The sequence below is a fragment of the Notechis scutatus genome, chromosome 2 (genome assembly GCF_049901735.1).
Source record: "Notechis scutatus isolate UNSWTSFEM ecotype Mainland chromosome 2, rNotScu1.2, whole genome shotgun sequence".
NCBI lineage: Eukaryota > Metazoa > Chordata > Lepidosauria > Squamata > Elapidae > Notechis > Notechis scutatus.
The window spans coordinates 226,300,608-226,323,605 of NC_142010.1; the positions used below are offsets into that span (position 1 = coordinate 226,300,608).

The 22,998-nt window shown below is 39.1% G+C and overlaps 1 protein-coding gene across 11 annotated transcripts in view; it reads left to right on the top strand.

Annotated features, from left to right (window-relative positions):
- The window catches only part of ARB2A (ARB2 cotranscriptional regulator A), a 219,307-nt gene that overhangs the window by 168,054 nt on the left and 28,255 nt on the right, over positions 1-22,998 (top strand). The window contains exon 11 of one of the 11 annotated variants that reach the window (XM_087958182.1): positions 5,329-5,445. The exons of the other annotated variants lie outside the window; for them this stretch is intronic. Coding sequence (XP_087814308.1) covers positions 5,329-5,336 — 8 coding nt within the window. The 3' untranslated portion in view covers positions 5,337-5,445. Of the gene's footprint in view, positions 1-5,328; positions 5,446-22,998 lie in introns of those variants that run through there. 11 annotated transcript variants of the gene reach the window in all.

A 22,998-nucleotide genomic window follows, 5' to 3' on the forward strand; every position in this document is an offset into this window, starting at 1 on the left:
CTGTGTTTGCTTACAAAAATAATCATGAATCTGATGAAAGACTGCAGTTCAAAAAAAGCTCAAGCCCTTGAGCTTTAAACAATTCATTAGGCTATTCATAATTCTTCAGTAAGAGGCTATCAATGCCTTCTAGAAAGAATTCTAAATTTATCATTCTAAAAATATTTAAAGGGTCTTTTTGGGTTCAGTGAAGGTTTAAATCTTTGGCTATAAATCTATACTAAGAACTGTTGAAGTAGCTCAGTTTTTAGAACTTTACTCTTTTATTTTCAATGTAAGAAGAACATAAAAATAATTATTTTTTAAAAAAAAATCTTTACCATAAATAGCAGTCTATTGCACAAAAGTTCCCTTCCATGACATTTTGGTGGATTTATAATTTTACAAAGAATAGACATGAAACAGAAAATATAAAACTCTTTAAAATATGTGGGATTAGTTGGAAAATATTAACAAATTTTCTTGAGTTTAAGTTGAGTTTAAGGCTTAGTGATGGGATTAAATTTCTGAAATTAACATTTCTGAAATTAAAGTCAAAGAAGCATAACAAACAAGCAAGACAAGAATGAAATTTTGACCTTGTTGGAAGTAGTAAAGAAATGTTATAATATTGAAAGTTGATTATACTGTATATAATGCAATGAATTAAGTTATTTGTGAGATATATACTTACTACTGCTCTGTGACAAAATATCTAATATACTTTAAATAGTAAACCAGTCTATTTTTTAAAAGATCTATAATTTTAATCAAAACTTTGTTTCACTCATTGAAATTCTGTTATTGCTGCTTACAAACATTAAAGTCAATCAAAACTTCAGTAGCTTGTGAAATCAATATTTTTAATATGTCTGCACTGCAGTGCTTCAAATTTTAGGCTAATAGATCACACCCATATTGATTTCTATGGGAAATGTTAGTCTGTTTCTAAAATATTTTTTTTAAGGGAGCAGAGATTGTTAGTTTGGAATTTTGAAGGAGATATATAAAAATTGGTTATTGACTAAATTGCTTGGGGTGAATGAACCTTAGGCATATACAATAAACATGAATCACAGAGCTATTATGGAATACTACCTTAGTCCCTTAAACCTGGTGTAAGTCAATAACTCATTATAACAATGCAAAATATTATATAAAATATATGAACACATTGGTATACATTTCTCTTCTGTCTAGGGACTATTCATAATATTCATAAATACTGAACTGTTGCTAATAGTTTTCTGATTAAATGTAGAGAATAAACCAATTCCTTCTTTTTACTAAGGGTCCAGATGTAGAACATGATCCATGAATTCTTTTTATAAAGAAAAATATGGTTGTTTTTCAATTCTAGGGATATTGATTAAAAATAGATGACTATGATGTCTGGTTTGGCTGTCACTTAAATATTAAAACAATTTCAGGCTGATGTTTTTAACTTAAAAAATTAAAAACTGTGGGTAAGTTATTAGAGCAGAATGAAAATAGAAGGCAACTAGATACATTAAAGGTTGCATCAGTATGAGACCTTTCATTTTATTGGTGGCTTAAATATAACGATTAGTTGCAGTTAATCTTATTTTGTGAATAATAAAGTCACTATTTGTTCATTTCTTGGACTGCTGATAGGTAACCATATCAACAAATACTTTCTTAACACTAAAAGCTCCTATTTTTTTTAAAGGTCAGGATATTTTTCTTTCAAATTATTATTTTCCATTTGTACAGCTTTGGAGTGGTTCAAATTAATTTTCCCACAGTGTTTTGGTAATATGTACTGTATATTAGTGACAATCATAGAAGCAAAATTGTTCTGAACCATATTCTTTTCTGTTATTCTACCTATGATCAAATGTTTCCATCCAATCTAACCGAAAGAAGGTCCAGAATGATATAGGATCATCTGCCATAGGTTGGGATTTGGACTAGAAGACCTCCAGGGTCCCTCCAACCCTATTATTCTGTGTCCTAATTCTTATGATTGGGTATTAATGACTCGACAAACTCCAAGACAAACTTCAAGATATATCTATTTCTATTGAATTTTAGAAATGCAACAAATAATTTTGTTTTGATTTTATATTACATTTTATACAATATAACATTTAACCCAAAGAAACATGAGAATGGGAAAAGATAAAAAATGTTATGCTCATTTAATCAGATATAAATTCAGCTGTATTAAGTGGGTTTTACCACTAAGTCTTAACTAAATATTCATAGGCTTCAATCTTAGCATCATTAAATACTAATGATTAAATTACCTTTATATCCTATTAAAATGTGTATGATTTTTTGCATAAGGCTCTTTAATGCAAGCTTAAAATACGAAATGAAATCAACTGTGTACAGTATATGATCCTAATTTTCTGACAGCATTTGACTGATATATTTTTGTTAATGTCAATGGTATTCAAGTGGTGTTCCAGTTATTTTGGGATTGCACCCAAGGAGCCTATTACTATTGGTACTACCTTTGCTTTCTTTTGCCATAGTCATTCTATTTTTATTTGCAGGTCTTTATACATCGTTATCTTCTTCAGGTCTTGCTCTTTTATTCTGCTGTCTCCAAGTACTGCCATATCCACTATCCAGATTTTTTTCATCTTTTTTATTGACAGTTGCAAGTTTGAGGTATTATGTGGCAGGTGCCTGTCTGTTTGAATTTTAAAGCCCAAGAGCACTTTATCTTTTTACTCTATTACTTTCTCTATTTTATGGTCCCATCAGTTCTTGATTGCAGAAAATGGTATTTCTTGCAGATCATCCAATGCACCATTGTTGCTACTTTGTCATGCCACTACTTTTAGTCAGTCTGTGCGATCTTGCAGCAGTTTACTAGGTGGATCACTGTTTCTTTAGCTTCTTTGCATAGGCGGCACTTACTGTCTGTTGCTGTCTTCTCAATTCTGGATTATTATTGTTATTATTGTTGTTATTTCAATTATTCTTCTCTGAATTGTTCTAAGATTGAAGTCATCAATTGATTGGATATCAGATATATTTTTTTTGCCTTACAATAGTGGGTTGCTACCGTAGATCTAGTGACTAGTGAACAAAATTACAAGAACAAAGATAAATTGGAGAAGGTATATTTCAGGATTATAGTTTTTTTGCTGAATATTTTCCTGTTTAAATAGTAGATGTTTGAATACAAGTAACAAAGGGCATGATTTTCATAGAAAGAGTGAGCTTTTACAGAATATTTTGAAAGGGCTCAAATATCCCAAAAGTGATTCAATTGCAAAATATCTTCCTATAGTAAATTAGATTAGCCTCCTTTCTGATCATTTTCAGTAAAGCGTGAAAACATCTTCAATCTATTTGGGTTTTATTGCTTTTTAATATAAAAACTATTTTAACTTCACTTTATTTTGATCTCTTGTTAAATCTAAAAGATAATTTAGATATGTTTCTATTAAACACATAAATATATATATAGAGTTAAGCTAGATTTCTTTCGGTAAGTTGGAAATAGATGATTTTGTACTTTCAAATGATGGATACCTAATGTGATGGAAAGAACAGTGGGAATTGGGAAGAGATGTCTGTTAAGAGAGAAGTTAAGAAAAGGCCAAAATGTAATAGAGAAAAATTCTGACAGGCTTTTAGGAGTCTGTTATTATACCCACAACAATAAAAACCATTCCTGAAACTCCTCCTGCTTCTTTTGTTTGTCCTTGCATACCACAAATAGTTGGTATGGTAGTGTATAAATTGTGATCCAGCTAGTGTCCATAGTTAGAATTCTACTCCAACAAAGTAGGACTCAACTCGAGACAAGCAAAATAATAGAGGAAGCTCAGACAAGGCAAGGTCAAATATGCTGATAATAGATCATACACTTGCTAGAGCTTTTCCTGATTGGTACTAGTGGAAAGGTCTAGCTAAAATCTGTGTACTGAAAGAAACATGGGTTTAAGAAGTTAGTTCGCTTAACAGTTATTGAGTCTCGTAGCACAGGAGAGAGATGTGATTGTACCAGGACACTTTGGCAATAAATAAGGAGAGCACATTATCCCTTTCACTTTCCAAGTTATTGACAAGTTGGATTTTTCTGATGCTAATTCTTTTGAAGAATTTGGTCTAAAAGCACTGTCCCATTGTGATATCTTGAAATATTCTTAAATCTCAAAACTGGGAAATCAGATATACACACATGCAATCATAGAAGCTGGGATAAGTAATTGGTTGATTGATGATGTGCCCCCAAATTGATGTTGACCATTAGCAACCACATAACTTTTCTCTATGCTGTTCTGTTCTAACCTGGTCTTTCAGGTACACTCATTACTACTGTAACTGAAGCCATCCACCTTGCTGCTGGGCATCCCTTTCTCTTTCATTCCATCTTTCCTAGCATTACAGTCTTCTTCAGAGAGCTAGTTTTTTCATGTAATGTGTCCGAAGTAGGATAATTTGAGCTTGGTAATTTGTACCTTGAAAACTCTGGGATAATTTGTTTGACAATCTGTTTGTTTATTTAGTTGGCTCTTCCACAATATTCCCAGGAATCTTCTCTAACACCAAAGTTCAAAAACACCAATACCCTTCCTGACTTGCATCTTCAATGTCATTTTTTAATTCCATTTTGTATCACAGAAACAGCTTGCTCTTTGATCTTTGTTGGTATAAACACATCATGGTATTTGAATATTTTTTCCCAAAGCCTTTTACCAAATGCTAGCTTGCAACATGCTTCTTAACTACTTGTTCCTTTACTGTTGATGGCTGGTCCTAAAGCACCACTTGACTAACTTCATTATCAGTTCTAACACTAATTGTTGTACCTGTTGTCATTGATTTGGTGTTGTCTATATTTAATTTAAATCCCATTTTTTCACTGTGCTCCTTGTCTTTTATTACTAGACCATGCAAATCCTTCCCATTTTTGGCCATCAAAATAGCACCATCAGCATAGCACAGATCATTGATATTCTTTTCTCCAGTTGTAAAATCACACTCACCTCCTTCCGATCCAATTGCCTCTAATTCACTATATAAATTGGATAAATGAGGAAAGAATACAGCCTTGTTTCACTTCTTTGACAACCTGGAGCTAGTCTGCTTAGTCTTGTTTTGCCTATACTGTGGCTTCATGGCCTGTGTATAGGTTGAATGAGGACAAGAAGATGTTCTGGGGTTTCCCATTTTTCTAAGGACATTCCACAGCTTAACATGATCAACCCAATAAAAGGCTTTTCTATAATCAGTGAAACACATACTGACTTCCTTTTCATATCCTTTGGCTTTCTCAATTATTCAGGTGCATCAGAAGTATTTTGTGTTCCCTGGTCTTTTCTAAATCCAGCTTAAACATATGGCATCTCTTTTTCTATATAGGGCTGTAAGCTGCATTGGATGATCCTAAGCATTATTTTTCTGGCATGTGATGGCATAAGTGAAGCAGTTTTTAAAAAGATATATTCTTTGGAGTCGAAAGAAAAAGTTTCTTGCCCGGTCTAATCATTTCAGCATCTGGTGCATATGGACAATAACACTACTTTCAGATATTGTATGTTTACTGTAAAAAGGTCGAAGCAAAACTTAGGGGCCTGGCCCCTAAAATCTCTTAATAAAGTACTTAGATGCATGATGCAGTCCATCTAAAATCTGTTAGACTTGGTTGTACATGTGCTTAAAATAACATCACTAAAAGTATACATATTGAGAAGTGTCACATGATTGTTTTTGTGATATTTATTTTCTTGTATAATGGGAAGAAATTGATTCCAAATGTGTTGTCTTGACCTCCTACTCCATACATGTTAGTGCCTAACCTTAAATGATGTTTCTCCAGTCTCGGCTGTATTTACAGTAATTATATGCATAATGTAGCATATTATTGTCTGGATTTCCTGTTTAATCAGTACAGAGCTTTTTACAAGTGCAGCTGAAAAGGGCAAACAAAATTAAAGCTTTATATACCAAAACAAGTTTGATTTGCTAAGCTCCCAGCATTCCAAAGTACACAAATTTGTTCCACTAAGTTTTCCGATGGCTTGCAGATGGGCAATGATTAATCAGAGAGCTAACTGAAGTAGTTTGCAATTAAACTGGAAAGCTCTGAAGCATGCTAATTGAATCAGAAAATTAGAGGCACTGAACAGTAATTGGCTATTTCTCATGCAGCAGGTGCCAGGCCACTCATCTGTGGAACAAGGTATTTAAGGCACATTAGCACTAGTAAAAATACTTCTTGATATGGAACAGCTAGATTTTCTGCTCATTTTCACCATGGATGCCAAAACATACAGCTGGGGTGTCTACTGTTTCCATTCATGTTAGTTTTTGTAGCGTAAGCACATATAAAGCTTCTGTCATGCAACCTGTACAGAAACCATGAGCATTTTATAAATGACTCTAATGTACAGAAACAAAATAAGTAAGATAACTTTATTGGGCCAGATTCTATTAGTAATCAACTACAGAAATTATATGGAATCTTCACTTAATATTGTTGCAACAGAGGTTGACCTAGTAAAAAAGCACAATTATTGGAACAACCTAGTTGGAAAAGCAAGCACGTATACATACCTTGAAATGACAATAAGCTACAATATCATTTTTCAGCTCTAAAATTGGGTAGTGATTATAGTATATGTCTGCTTTACTGTATAGAATTAAACAATTACATCTCATAGCATGTCTGTAATGTTACATCCAGTATTTTTCTATTACAATGCAACTTCTGGAAGGAAATGCCAGTATGCATGCATACATACACCTACACACATACCACAACTTCTATGCAATGCTAAAGATCCAGAAGAAATGAGAATATTATGGTGGGGGGAGCTAAGATCATATAAAGGTATGATGGAGTGCATAAGTTCTATCTAATATTGCAGTTCTAAAAAGAGGAGAGTTTACTTCCTTGGATTCAATTTATCAGAATAGAAGAATTAAATTTGGTGACTTTATGCAGATAATTTGCTTTTCCATCTATAGATCAATCAGTATTAGTATTTTTGTTGTTTATTTATATAGATTTAAAAACACTTGACTCCAAATGATTCTGGGTATCCTACATAATAAAAATCGGAACAATAGAGAAGACTAATTCAAACATAATTTATGCTCATCTCTTTAACATAAGCTGTCTTCTACTTTAAGGACCAAAATATTTTAAAATGGCTGTCTAGATAAATACACTGTATATACAAATCATAGTGCACTGATGTCTAGGATAAGGGTCAGTGAATGCCAGAAATATGTAGAAATTGGATGAAGATTACAGTAATGTAGACATATAGTATATATTATTATACAAACTCACTGTGCAATCTGCCTGAACTTTATGAAATATCACTTTATATAAGCTATTTTGAAAGCTTTAACATAGAACTTTGAAATTTAACTCAGTTTCCATCCATCCAACAATCTTCCCTTGAAATCAGCATAACCTTTCTTTTCAAATGCCACATCTTTAGCATTATCTTGTGACATACTCCATACAATCCTGTACAAGTATAGCCAGCAGTAAGTTTCAAGATGTTCACTGGAATGTATTGCCTTGTACCTACTTAGGAATATAACCTTATCATAATTGTAATAATACATTTCATTTTATCTGATCTTAGTGTTAGCCTTTTGAACACGAAACTCTCCATATGGGTGTCCATGTTCTAAATTAAGATGATAGTTCGGAATTGAAAGTGTACTGTATCTAACAAAAGCTTGTGCCATATGAAATTTCATAATCTTGATTCTCTGGTGTTTTTGCTGCAACAGCCCTTCTTGAAAAAGCTGATAAGGTTTCTCATGCACGCTCTGATCCAGTGAAAGTGAATTGTTTTGTAGATGCAAGTATTCTCTGGATCATCAGCACTATTGTGTTATTAGTTACCTAGAGCAGGGGTCACCAACCTTTTGGACCTCAGGGACCACTAAACTCATAATTTTAAAAGCTGTGGACTACTAATATGAATTTTGACTGACGGTGGCTTGCTGATGTTGGTGGAAAAGTCAGTCCCATATTCCAGAACTGCAGTAGTCACAGGACTGGCCCTTTGGTCATCCCGGAGCAGCTGCTCCTCCACCCGGGTGCACCTGCCTGGCATGGACTGGAGGAGTTGCTCCAGGATGACCAAAGGGCCAGTCCTGTGACTACTGCAGCTCTGGAATATGGGACCGACTTTCCCACCAATGTCAGCAAGCCATCCGTGGAGGATTTCCCTCCCCTGCCATTGGTCTTACCTTCCAGTTCCATCTTGCATGGCTCTACTCAAGGTATGGTTTGTGCTCGGCCAAAAGGTGGAGGCCAGCGGGTGGACAGGCCATGTGGGGGGCGCAGCCTTGTGTTCCTGCACAGCCTGGATTAATTGCTTTGGGGGGAGTGCTTTGGGGGGACATTTCTCTGCGGACCACCAAAATTTTCCCGCGGACCACCAGTGGTCCCCGGCCCACCAGTTGGTGACCACTGACCTAGAACTATGGAATATGTCATCACTTTTTGAGGACCCAGATTGTTGGAGGCAATATGCTGACTCTATAAACCACTTCGAGAGTGCTGTAAAGCACTATGAAGTGTGTAAGTCTGAGTGCTATTGCTATTAATATGAGATTGGTAATGTTATTTTCCATGGAAATAATGGTGTAATGCATGTGAAACAAACAGCTCCACAAGAAGCAATGGCCCTAAGTTTCATGGATCTGGTATTCAATATGTTTAGTTGTACAGTTCTATTATTACACTGAAGTGCTAAATATTTGCAAAAAAATGTTGAAGAAAAAGTCATTCTGAATGTTTAAAAAATTAGTGAAAGTATAGATTACTAAAGTATGTATTGTGAAGTTATTAAGCAATAAGATCAATTTTACTGTAGTTCAAGATAATTCTCCTCCATGCTGCATCGAGAGCCCAGGATGGGTTGACTCCTTCCTATGACATCATAGCTGAGTCTGTACTAAGATATAAAAGCCAGCTCCCGGGAGAGACCTCAGCTTTTGACTCAGCTCCTTTCAGTCAGTAGCTGTGTCTCTGAAAGCGTTCTCTTAGATAACAATCACCAGCGATCTTCAGTGCCATTTTTCCTCGTTTCAAGCAGCCCCCAGGGATCTGGGCAGCTGCTCTTTCAGGAGAGCCCTGCAACGTTGGGAACAGCGTCACAGAGCTCTGTGCAGGCAAGCTGGGCAGCGTCTGCAGATCTCCCCCATGCCTGCAGTTTGGAGGGATCGTAAACACGATCGGCAAACTGATAAGAGCTCAAGCCAGCTGATCGTGTAGCTGGTTGCTGTGTTTTTCCCTTGCTGACTTCGCTCGGGGCTCTGTATAGCCTAAGGAGCAATTCTTCAATCTTGGAGCCTGTTTTCCTGTAGTCAGTGGCCATCTTGGATTCAATCCTTCCACCATGAGGTGAGCGGCCATTTTGTAAGCCTGGGGGCCATTTATACCCTAAGGGGCTTTATAGAAAAATTTCTTAACAGCTTCTTTCCAACGCAAGAGCCTTTATTTTACAAATGGAGCAAGATAAGGCTCTGGCAGAGCTTTTCCCCCCAGTGGAACAGTCTCTTAAGCCCAATAGGAGAAAAAGACGTAGGCAACGCACCCAGTCAGTCCAGAGGGAGGTGGCTGCTAAAATCAAAGCTAAGGCTCTAGCCCCTAAGAAGGCAACTCAGGCTGAATTGAGGACAGAGAAGCGCAGACATGCAGCTCTAGAGAGGCAGTTCAACAGAACTATTCAACAGAAGGGAGTGCAACTACAGCATGTTTCAGGTGATACTTGTGGGCCCCAACCAAGCCCTCCCAGGGGAGGAGAAGTTATGTATGAGCCTTTCCATCCTCCATCCTGGTCTCCTGAGGCTCTTGCTGTACAGTCAGATCCTCAGGATTTAAGCAGATCTGGGCCTTATTTCCAACAGGTTTCTGTGCCCTATGCTCTTCCCCCTCCCTCCAGGCCTCGAACCTTTCCTCAATCTAGGCCTGAAGCCACCTTCACTCCCACAGCAGTGGGCCTTCGGCTTTTTGCCTCTACCTTTGAGCATAGACCAAGGGATATCCAAGATGTAGTCTCATCAGCCATTAGGCAGGGGTTGGCTGAAGGCTTCAAGCAAATTCTTCAACCTCTGGAAAGGGTTCAGGCTCTTCTCCCTTCTCAATCTATAAGTTCCTTGCCTCATCATCCTGATTTACACAGGCCTCAGGACCTCAGGGTCTATTCTTCTCTACCAGAATGGGAGGAGGTTGATGAGGAAGGAAGGCCTTCACCATCTGAACACAGTTACTCCTCTCATTCAGAGTGTGAAGAGGGTGAGATTTTTGACCAAAATCTTTCAGAGGAAGAGGATTCTCGCCCAGAGCAGACATCCTCTGCATTGGTCTTCAAACCTACTCTCTTCAGACCATTACTCAGCAAGGCCTTGGTCACTGCCAAGCTGTCACCGGAAGAAGTGGCTCCTGAGCCACAAGGAAATCCCTCTAACCAGGGAAACTCGTTCTTCTCCAAGCCTGTAGTGCATGCAGAGGTTTTGCCTTTTCCCATTTTGTCCCTGGACATGGTCAAGGAACAGTGCGCTTCTCCTTCGGCAGGTCCTCGCCCATCTTCTCTAGATAAGCGTTTCTACAATGTCAGCGCAGCTCTGGACAATGCCCTGGCAGTGCCTTCTGTTGACATTCCGGTTCTGGCCTCGTTCTCATCTTCTGGCACTCCCACGGACCCAGAAGATATCCTGAAACCGGATGATAAACGTTCCGAACAGACCCTCAAGCGCAATCACCAGGCTGCTGCTTTGGCTGTTCGGGCTTCAACAGCAGCATCCTTCTTCACCAGGGCATCCATACAGTGGCTGCGCCAAATCCAGAATAGATTGCCTGCTTCTGACCTTCGGTCTCACCAAGACCTTAATAAGATTATTGCAGCGGCGGAATTCACTGCTGATTCCACTCTCAATTCCGCCAAATTTGCATCCAAGGCCATGGCATCTTCTGCAGCAGCAAGAAGACTTTTATGGCTCTGAAATTGGCAGGCGGAGTCATGTCGAAAATGGAAGCTGGCTTCAGTTCCTTTCGCAGGCGATAAGCTTTTTGGCGATGCTCTGGAACCTTATCTCATCGAAACCAGAGATAAACGTAAAATTCTCTCTTCCTCTGGGAAGAAAGTCGACTATCGCCCTGCTCCTTATCACCTTCTTGCCTTCCGAGCGGACACCTCATCTCGCTTCCTCCGCTCTCACAGGCCATACTCCCAATGCCAAGACCAATGGGTGGAAACATCTGGCAGGCAACAACCTTCTGCTGGTAAACAGTCCTTTTGGGGGGGAGGGGGTCATTCCTTCCATCGCTCTAAGTAATTCCTCGTTCTCCCCACCCATCGGAGGTCGCCTAGCCTTCTTTGCCTCCAAATAGGAGGAGTCAACAACGGACACCTGGGTGCTCAGCACTATTAGGTCAGGGTTACAATTGGACTTCCTAACCCCACCCCCCAAATTTTTTTTATCTGTCCTGTGTCTCGGAACATTTCCAGGCAAGCCCTCATGAATCAGGCCATTCAGCATCTTCTTGAAATCAGGGCTATTCAACCTGTTCCCCCGTCTCAACGGGGATGTGGGCTTTACTCTCGCCTTTTCATCGTTCCCAAAGCCTCAGGGGGGTGGTGAGCCATCCTGATCTAAAATTTCTCAACCAATTTGTAAAATACAGGTGATTTAAAATGCAGACTCTGCATTCTATTTTAGAGAGCGTTCGGGAGGGCGACCTCCTCTCTTCCATTGATCTCACTGAGGCTTACCTCCACATTCCAATTTGGCCTCATCATCTCCAGTTTATCCGTTTCGGTTATCAGAATACCCATTACCAGTATCGAGCACTTCCCTTCGGCCTCTCATCGGCTCCAAGGGTCTTCACAAAGGTTCTGGCAGCATTGGTGGCATCTCTGCATTCTATGCCAGTGAGGATCCAATGCTATTTGGATGACATTTTGATTCTGTCCTCCTCCATCCATGTGGCCCATCGGGATCTGCAAATTACCCTGTCATATCTCCAGAGCCACGGATTTTCCATCAACACTAAAAAGAGCCAGCTCTCTCCCACAACCAAATTGCAACACTTGGGAGCAGTCATCAATACCACATTGTGCCAGGTTTTCCTGTCCCCAGCTCATGGAAAGAGCCTTGCAGAGATCATCGGCCAGATCCAGCAACATCAAGCTGTCCCCCTGTTGCTGCTGTCCAAACTTCTGAGGAAGATGGTCTCCTGTATTGGCATTGTCCCGTGGGCTCGGCTCCACTCCCGACCTCTCCAATGGTTCCTGCTTCCCTACCAACGAGCAGGAACCAGCCACTCATCCATCAAGGTCCCGCTCCCGCCACAAATCCGGAGATCTCTCAATTGGTGGCGTTCCCTGTCAATCTGGAAGGGACTCCTGTTCAGGGTCCCAGACAGGCTAGTGATAACTGCTGATGCCAGCCTCCTGGGTTGGGGTTCCCATATGCAGGGTCAGATAGCTCAGGGCGTTTGGTCCAGGTCAGAGCAGACCCTTCCCATAAATTGGCTAGAGCTCAGAGCCATTTTTCTGGCTCTCAAGCATTTCAGGCACTCAGTGACCGGCTCTCATGTTCTAGTCCTTACGGACAACATGGCCGCAAAGGTTCATCTCAACCTGCAAGGGGGGACGAGGTCCAAAGCCCTCATGAGAGAGGTTCTACGGTTGGGGTTATGGGCAGAGAAACATCTGTTGTCGATCTCGGCGGACCATATCTCCGGGGTCGACAACTATCAGGCCAACTGGCTCAGCAGGAGCCTAGTCGACCAGGCAGAATGGTCCATTCCTTTGTCTCTATTCAGGGATCTTTCCCTCAGATTCGGAACACCGGAGGTGGATCTTTTCTCCACTCCTCAAAACGCCCATGTCACCAGATTCTTCACCAGGTTTCCTTGCCAGGGAGCGGAGGGGACCAATGCTCTTCAGTGCAGATGGCCCAAAGGTCTCCTCTACGCCTTTCTCCCGCTTCCCATCATTCCGACAGTAATTCGGAAGATGTTGGAGGAATGTGCGGAGCTCCTCCTCCTGGCACCCTATTGGCCAAGGAGGCCCTGGTTTGCGGACCTGGTCAACCTATTGGTGGCTTCTCCTTGGAGGATCACTGCCCATCTAATCTCCCTTCACCAGGGGGCCCTGCTCCACCCAGAGCCCCAGTGGTTCAAGCTGACCGTGTGGCACTTGAGCGGCAGCGGCTAGATGAGGTTGATCTTCCAGAAGGGGTTGTCCTCACTATCCTGGCTTCTCACAAACCTTCTACAAGGCACATCTATGATGCCACCTGGAAGGCTTTTTCCCGATGGTGCCTCAGGGAGGGTCTTTCTCCTGCTTCAGCCCAGTTGGCAGAAGTTCTTAGCTTCCTTCAGCATGGGCTGGAGAAAGGTTTGGCCCCCAACACCTTACGCAGGCAGGTTGCGGCCCTCTCCTCAGTCCTTTCATGGGGTTCGCTTCCTTCCTTATCCCATCACACTTCAGTCAGGAGGTTTTTGAAAGGAGCTTCCAACCTGCACCCTCCGGTGGTTCACAGGTATCCTTCCTGGGACCTTCATTTGGTCCTTAATGCCCTTACAAAGACCCCCTTTGAACCCCTTAGAACAGTGTCTCTCCATTTCCTGACTCTGAAGGTAGTGTTCCTTGTTGCCATCACTTCTGCCAGGAGGGTTTCTGAGCTTGCTGCTCTTTCCATCAGACAGGACCTTTGTTCCTTTCACGATGATAGGGTTGTTCTTCGTCTGGACCCCTCATTTATTCTGAAGGTTAACACCTGGTTTCACAGGTCCCAGGACATTGTTTGCTTGACTTCTGTCCTCTCCCGCACCATGACTTAGAGCAGCAGTGGCACACGCTAGACGTAAGAAGGGCTCTTAGAATATACATTAAGCGCACTTCCTCCTTCAGGAAGTCGGAAGCCATGTTTGTTTCCTTTTTCCCTTCTCACTTGGGGCACAAGGCCTCTTCTACTATTAGCAGGTGGGTCAGGTCTTGCATTGAGCAGGCCTACAAAGCTGTGGCCCTTCCGGTTCCCGGAGGTCTGACGGTGCACTCTACCAGAAGCGCGGCCACTTCTGCTGCCTGGGCAACCCAAGCATCCTTGGAGGAGATTTGTCGTGCGGCCACGTGGACATCCCTGTCTCCTTTCATCAGACACTACCATCTGGATGCTTTTGCCTCGGCAACTGCAGCCTTCGGCAGACGGGTGCTTCAATGAGTGGTTCCACAGTCGGTGTGATTAACCAGACGAGGACCCGCCCATGGACATGCAAGCTTTGGTATGTCCCATCCTGGGCTCTCGATGCAGCATGGAGGAGAATGGGCATTGGTAGAAGTTACCATGAATGCCCTTTCTATCTATGCTGTGAGAGAGCCCAGCCCCTTGATTCGTCCAGAGAGGGTAAGACATATTTCTGTATTTATTTTAGGCTTTCAGAGACACCTTTCAGCCTGTCAAGTATCTTCACCAAAGCTGGGCTCTCTCCCGGGGGCTGGCTTTTATATCTTAGTACAGACTCAGCTATGACGTCATAGGAAGGAGTCAACCCATCCTGGGCTCTCTCTCAGCATAGATAGAAAGGGCATTCACGGTAACTTCTACCAACGCCCATTCTGAAATACTGAGGGGCATGGGGAGAATTAGTTGAAAATGTTAGCAGTAAAAATCATACTGCTGAGAGTTTTGGAGATGCAAAATATAATTCATATGATGTCTCAGCATGAGTTTATGTCTTCTAATTAGTATAACCGTTTTATGGAAAGCACATGCTATGAAAGTTTGTTGTCTCAACAAAGACCAAAGGACATGTAGTAGTTGATAGAATAAGAGGAAGTTTTGAAGAAACATAGGCTTCTAACCTAAATGGTAAGTAATCAGGATAGAATGAAATAGAAATATGTGTAATTGTGGGGGTATTTATAAGTTATATCCATTATGTATTGAATATGGATAGTTTTCGGGGGTAACCCCCCCCCCACACACAATTAATTATATATAAGTGAAGCACTCTTCTTTAAAAGTGAATTACAACATTAAAAGCTCTAAAAGCTTCTATTCTGTTTTTTTGTAAAGTAGAATATTATGATATTCAAATGCTAATCATATCACTTAGCAGATGACTGAAAAGCAGGATATTTCAAATAGAGACATAAATTATGAATTGTAAACAGTGCATAGGGGATAGGTTATACCTCTGTCTCATTTATAGGGAACTTTCTCCTAAGTAAATTATATGACTTCATTAAGTTTTAAAACTCATTTAAAATGTTTTATTAAGATCTTTTGACAAGTGTCTCTAAAAATTAACGAAATACATAGTTGAATAAAAACTTCATCTGGAACTTAGAGCACATTCACATTTTCACAAGTTATACTGTTCAGTTACCTTGTAGTAAAGATACTTCTCTAATATTTCTCCCCTAATTTATAAATACATTGGTTTTGCTTTTTAAAACCTAAAAAAAAGAGAGAGGGAAACAAAACAGCTCAAACATTTACATGATCAATGTTTCTTGCTTGAGGGATAAAGTTTGCTCTTCCATGGACAAGTGAGAACATATTGATCATTTTATTCTATTTGCTATTTCTAAATTCAATATACCTCTTGAATCGATAAACGAGATCGAGAGCATATTCCTTTTTGTATGTGCCTGCTTGTAGCTTGTTCTCAAGATTCAAGATACATTTTTGATTAATCACAAATGCTCTGAGGTCATGGAGAGCAAATGTGTTTGTGGAGTGTCAGCTGATGCTGTCAGATAAATGTCTTAAGCTTAGCCAGGGTTCATGCCCCAGCTTTAGGCTGTGCCAAATGTCTCCCCTTGTTGAGGAAGATAACAGCTACACTGGAGGCGACTGAGCTGTTTGTTCACTGAAAGGACTGACCTTGCCATATGGGGCTACAATCAGGTGAAAGAAATAGTGTATATGCTTTAATTGAAACTTTTAAGACAAACTTTAGCCACCATAATTAAATAAATTCTTAATGCAGATGGATTCATTATTTCCCATTATTAGTATTAACTGTTTTAACTTCATTTCGCAGTTTCAATTTTAAAATCTATTTTATAAACCCACTTCTGTTCCCCTCTATATCAGTGTTATTTTAATGTTGACATTATAGTGAAAACATACACAGAATATTTAAGGAATATTGGAGAGTGTTTTTATTATTTTCATGATCAGGGATTAGTGTAATCTTGCTTCAAACATGAATGAACTCTCAATAGTGTATTCCTCGCTTTTTCTAACTTTTGAAGACCCGCTTAATGAGTTTTTCCTCATCTATGACAATTTATTTTCTATTCCTAGACAAGATATAAATAAGAAATAGGAAGGCCCAGTTTGTCTGTTAACTCCTGGAGAACCTTTGTATCAAGACTGTCTGTTTTGTAATGCTATAGGCAAATTTCTGTATCATATAGTGATACATAAACAAATGAAAGCTCATTGGACTACTTGAGGATTTTGATGTAAAAACACTTAACATCAGTGGCTTCATCTTGTTATGTTTTGTTCTCTGTTTCAAATACAATGATCTACTTTTTTGTCTCTTAAAATGCTCAAACTGTCATGGGTAAATATTATTCAAATATTTTATGCCGAACAGGAAAGCCTTTAAAGAAACTGTTGTATATTCTCTGTCCCCAAATCCACCTCTGAGTGAGATGAATCTTTTCTTGAACAGTCATTTTAAAAACTGTTTTTAAAAGCTTCATCAATTGTTCAAGACCTGTAAAGTTATATATCTATATAACTTTATATACCTGTGAAATATAAAATGTTCTACCTCAGATCATATATTTACAGGTAATTGATTCTTTAGCATTTTGTTCACATAAATGCCAACACATAGGAAAAGCGTAATTTGGTATCATAAGAAAGCCTGTTAACAAGGGGATTCTAATATTCTTCCCAATAATTTGTTTTCAGTCAACATCTAAATCAGAGGTGGTATTCAGCAGGTTCTGACCAGTTCTGGAGAACTGGTAGCGGAAATTTTGAGTAGTTCGGAGAACCAGCAAATACCACCTCTGACTGGCCCCGCCCACATCTATTCTCTGCCTCCCGAGTCCCAGTTGATCAGCTGGGTCTTCTTTTGTTGCCCTTTATAGGAGAACGGAGCTGGAAAGCAGGTTAGTGGGGTGGGGAGGGAATAGGATTTTGCAGCAACTTTCCCCATGGGTGGAAATGGAGATTTTACAGTATCCTTCCCCTGCCATGCCCACCAAGCCACGCCATGCCCACCAAGCCATGCCCACAGAACCAGTAGTAAAAAAAATTGAATCCCACCACTGCATCTAAATCAAACTGAATGCAAGTATTTTATACTTTAAATTAATTTGAATTGGGTCTCCAGTAGTTTTTACTGCAAGACACATTTTTACCTTACAAAAAGCACAATTTAGTACATATTTAGTACTGTTCTACAATGTATGGTGATTTTCCTATTTTGAAGTTTCTTAATGGCTAGTCTGCTTAGAAGTAGGATGAGGTTTAGATATTTGAATTTGTACTTGAGCAATTCTAACTATTAATACAAGCAGAACAGACCCCAAAAGACTGAAAAGCAAGCATATGCTACAAGCTGGAATGATGCAAATTCCTGAAACAGGAGTTTATTAATTTCCAACTTATATATTTAGAACATATGATCATGGACCTGTTCTTTACTGCATCTTTTAATTCTTACTAAAATGAGAAATATTCTCTAACTGGCACCTCTCTCCATCAGGATCATTCTGTCCAATTCATGCAATCATATATTTCACCTTCAACAACAGTCTTGTGGTGTTATTACTCATAGTCATGCATGACTTCTGCTTGTTGTATTATTTTTTCCCCTAGGACAGCTGCCAACTACAGTTGACCCTGCTGCCTTTTTCAGCTCCAGTACATCTTATAAAATAGTGTTGTCGTGCTGGAAATATATTTGAGGCAATAATTATGACCATAGCTCACCAATCTCTAAGGGAGATTCTGTGTGGGGTGAAGAATACCTTTTTAGTCTGATTGAGTGGTGATACCCCAAATACTTCAATTCTTTATATCCCTTGTGTAATGTTGTCATTATAATCACATTCAAATGATCTCTTAATATGATTATTCCAAAATTGGATATCTCAATGTTCAAATTACAGCATGTATCTATACAGTTACATTATGATCTTTTTCTCATTCAGTTTTGCTTTTGTTTTTCTTAGTTTTGCTGTACGTTATACATTTCACAGACAAAAGGCAGGATAAACCAGTGATATTACAACTGAAGAATGATTCTTAAATTGAAATAGAGAGTAATACTCATCAGCAATATAGTCAAGTTGGAGAGAAGTAATAAAATATTGGTGTTTACAAATATAATTTTCAAGATTATGGGAAGGTAAAAATAGATTTTTTCACTTAAATATCCATCAAAATAAGTTACAAGAGACATCTGGTTGACTCAGCAGAAGCACAAAGGAACTATATGAGCTTTTCACCTGAGACTTTAGTTCACACACAGCATTTTTTCTGTGAAACAAAAAAAAAAACATTTCTTTACTCAAAAGCAAGAACAAAGATAAAAAGATACATTTATATAATAAGTGAATTTTAATTTATTTAATGCATATTATAGAGATATTTCTTTCTAAAGTGAATTAAATATAATACATTATTCCTAATTATTAGGTCTTGGGGTGCTTAAAAGTATTAAAACGGCTAGTGTCAATTATTGGATAACCTAAAACCACCAACATATCAGAGAGAAAGTCTTTAGATTATTTCAACAGCCATGATATTTTCTTGTCATGGAAACACCATTGTACTATCCTGATTAGTTAAAACCCCTTAAGTAGATAATTGATTGAAATAAAATATGATTATGTTCTCGTAATTATGAATCATAGTAATTTATTTATGAGTGAACAATTAAAAAAAACAAAATAGAAAGGTAAAACCTTTATTTTTGTGCTTTTTCTTCCTTTCCAGGTTATTAAAGCTGAAGAAGAATTGTCATAATTTAACAATAAAATACAACATTCAGTGCTAATGGGATGTCAAATCTGCTACAGAAAGCTAGCAAAATGTTAGTTTCATCCCATAGTGTGACTATGAACCCAGATATTGCTTGAACAAGTGCAGAATAGCCCACTTTTCTATTTTTCTTTTAACCTTGTGTACAAACTACTAACTTACTACTAAATTCAGTAATGCAGGTAATCCTATTTTGATTTTGGGGTTTTTTTTTGTTTATTTTTCCAAAACTCAAAGGATCAAACAGTTTGTTTACCTTAAGTCTTTTATTCTGAGATAAGGCAACAGGACCTGATTTATGCTGAGCTCCCAGATAAAGGAATTTTGTCTCCTGCGATGGACCTGCCCATATTCAATCCCTCATTCAATTATATTTTCAAAAAGAATTCACTGATTTCTCAGACTGACCATTTAAAATTGCAGGTGCCAGCAGTTTGGTTGATCCTGTAACTGTGCCAGGAAGTGGACTGAAGTCATTAGGATTCTGATCCAGAGCGACTTTCTTAAGTTAATATTAGAATTAAAGTGCTTGTCTCATAGCTTAAAATAAATGCTTGTCTCACAGCTTAAATATAATGTGTAGTCTGGTCTACAAATAAATTTTACTTTACTTTTCATTATTTAAACCTAGATAGCTAATCTAGAACAGTTTTTCAATGATAGATAAAAACAAAGTTTGTTAGTGTGCCCTTAAAACTACCTTTTAAATAGCCTTTGGATCAGAGACTAATGCAGATGAAAGCAAAAAGAGTGGAGAGGAAGGAGATTCCAAGGTGTGATTGATTTTGACAATGAAGCCAGCTTTGATCCAATTCTAAATAGGGATATAGGATTCCTTCCTATCACATACACAGATACACAACACATTACACCACAAGGTAAAATAGAGATTATTAAAACAATGGTTCAAATAAGAGGGTAGTTTAATATTTTTACTGTAAAGACATGAACTATGAGATTCAGGCCAATTCTGGCTGGCATTTTAGAAAGGAAGTGCGAGGACTTTTTTTTCATACTCTTAGTTTACATATAACCAAAATCACATCTCTAATTAACAAGTAAGAATGTCTTCATACTTGGATAAATTCAGATACAATAATGTATGCATGTCGTACATGTCAGATTTTTGTCGCTTGCTTTCTGTCATTATCTTTTCAGATTAGGAAGGATGACAGGAGGAAGAAGGTAAATGAGATATATGACAAAAGGGTGAAACAGGTAGAGGAAGGAACCAGGATAAATAGAGGGTGGGCATAAATGCAGCAAAGAATTGTAAACAGACAGGAAGAAGTGGAAGAAGAAGTGACATTTGAAAAGAGGTAGAGAAAAAACAACAGAAGGAAGTCCAAGAATGAGCCATGTAGGACACAACATAAGATCTAGAGAAGCAGAGGGCAGCAAGCAGCAGTGGAGCGGGATATGGCAAGGAGAACAAATAAAGGAGGAAATTAAATGGAATCAAGGTACAGTGTAAGAAAAATAACCAGAAATGCAATAACAGGAAAAGAGCAGCAAGATGTTTATTAATTAATTCAAATTGTATTATTGTGAATGTTTTATTTAAAACCCAAAGTACATCTTTAAACATGAATAGCCTCTGGATGTTAAAAATTTCCCCACATAATATTAAAGATCAAATTGCCTTGCTGATATGATCCGTTTAAGTATATTATATAATGTAAGGGATTAGAATAGAAAACAAGTAACCAAACTGCTCAGTGCAGAACTGTTACTGACCAACCAGCTTCTGCATACTGTATATTTTTGAGATATGCCACAACAGCAGTGGTATTTCTATGTAGCTTGAATAATTAGCTGTCCACTGAAGATAATAGACAGCACAAAGATAAACTTTGTTTATGCTACAGGATAAGAAAACTTTCAAAAGCAAAACCTTTTAGACATGTGGAATCCATAAAGAACACTCAGTTTAGTGTTATTATTTTGTCCTGCATAAGTGTCACACAACATATATAAGGCCTAGTATTGGGCATCCTAAAAGATAATTGAGAAAGATAATTAAACTTTGACTTTAAACTTTGAACTATTTAAGTGCAATTATACAAATTATATAATATGCTGATTTGTTAGTATTTTTATTAATAATACAATAGCCAATTCAGTGTAATATTTAAGGCACAAGGTTAGAAAGCAGGAGATTATGTGTTCTATGCTTTAGGCATGACAGCCAAATGGGTGGCTTCAGTTCTGCACTGAGCAGTTTGGTTAGATGATTTCTATTCTAATCTCAGCCCAACTCACCTCAACAGGGTTATTGTTGTGCAGAAAATAAGAGAAGGAAAGAATATTAGATATGTTGGCCTCCTTGAGTTACTTGTAAAAATAATAAAGGTGAGATTTTTTAAAATCTCAAGTAAATAATATAACTCTACATAACTGAAACAGAAGTATCCATTCACATTTTTAAAAGCTCAGAATCACCTTCTATCCCTGGAAGATCAAAAGCTTATTCACCCCTGAATGATATTAGCATAGTCATCTGCAATCCTTGTGGAAGTTAAAGTGTTTATTAGTTGTTTTCTTACAGGGACTTTAAATAATCTAGTATTCATTTCTTAGTGTAGTGATATACATTCTGGATTCCATCTAGAACGTGGGGGGGGGCCCCCCCCCCCCCCCCTCGGGGCCCCTGGCGGGTGCGGCGCCGTCCGGGCCTCGGGGGCGCGGGGGGGGGCGGGGTGGGCGGCGGGGGGCTGGGTGCGTCCTGCGCCCCGGCTGCCGTGCGGGCCGGGCCTCGCGCCCGCCCCCGGGCTTCCCTCCCGCGCGGCCCGGGGGGGTGTCGGGGGGGGGGGCGGGCGCCGCCGCTGGGGGGGACCCCTCCGCCCTCGCTCGCGCCGAGTTAAGCCTGCCCGGAAAAGGGGTGGGGGGGACCCGGGCGGTTGACCCCGCGGGCCGCCCCCCTAGGCCCCGTGCGCTGGGGTGGGGGGTGCGGGGGGGGGGCGTGGTTTGGGGGGTGGCGCCGGGGGGGCGGGGGGCCCCCCCGTCTGAACTTTCTACTGTAGATGTTGAATTAATAGAATTGGCAGTAATTGAATTGATATTCACAGAGATACCATTTTTGGGAGATGCTAATTTTAACAGAAGAAAAGTTAAGCAACAATAAAATCAAATTACTGTAATGTGTATTTTGTTATCACATAAAAGTATTTAAGGGATGGAGCCACTGCTTGTCATTGTTCTTGGGATTTACCCCTTTTTGAATGTATATTACAAAACACAGCCTTTGCTTTGTTACTTTTGTTTACTTTGCCACTTAAAAAAATACTTAAATGATAATCTGCCATCCCCCTATTGATATATGGCAGTGGAATAAAAATAAATTAAGTTAGAGTTATGGTAGGGTTTTTTTTAGAGCAAGGCTGGGCAATCTTTTGATGAATGGAAAGCAGATGAAACTGTATTAATGCTGTCTGTAGTTCTTTGACATTATATAAGTACGGAATTTTTAAGATTCTGCAATACTCATTGGGACAATATTTATTTATAGAATGATTTGATTTCTGTAGCTGCTCATCTCAACAAGTGACTCTGTATTCAATGACAGTATTATTTATTTATCCACCTATCCATCCATCGAGATAAATAGCAACACATGGAGAAACTCAGACCACTGAAACAGCTCTTGAGATTTTATTGATCAGATTTACTGCTTGGAATGTAGAGAATATATAATTCTGAACCATAATTTAGATGTGGCATCACCTGTGTATTATCTTTATAAATAAATAAGTCAAGCAAGTAAACATGCCTAATACTTCTTTCTCCAAATGGGATAAAAATAAAGTTAAATAAATAAATAACAAATAAAACCTATTGCTTTGTCTTAAAACAGGGGTGTCACCTAATCACGGCGACAAACTCGCCTAGTCACGGCGTTGTCACGGCGTTGATGTATCGTGACATTTTCCCCCTTTGCTAAACCGGGCATGGGCATGGCCAGTGTGTGATCCACCCGGCCCATGGGCCACAAGTTTGACAACCCTGTCCCAAAACAATATGTTTGCAGAC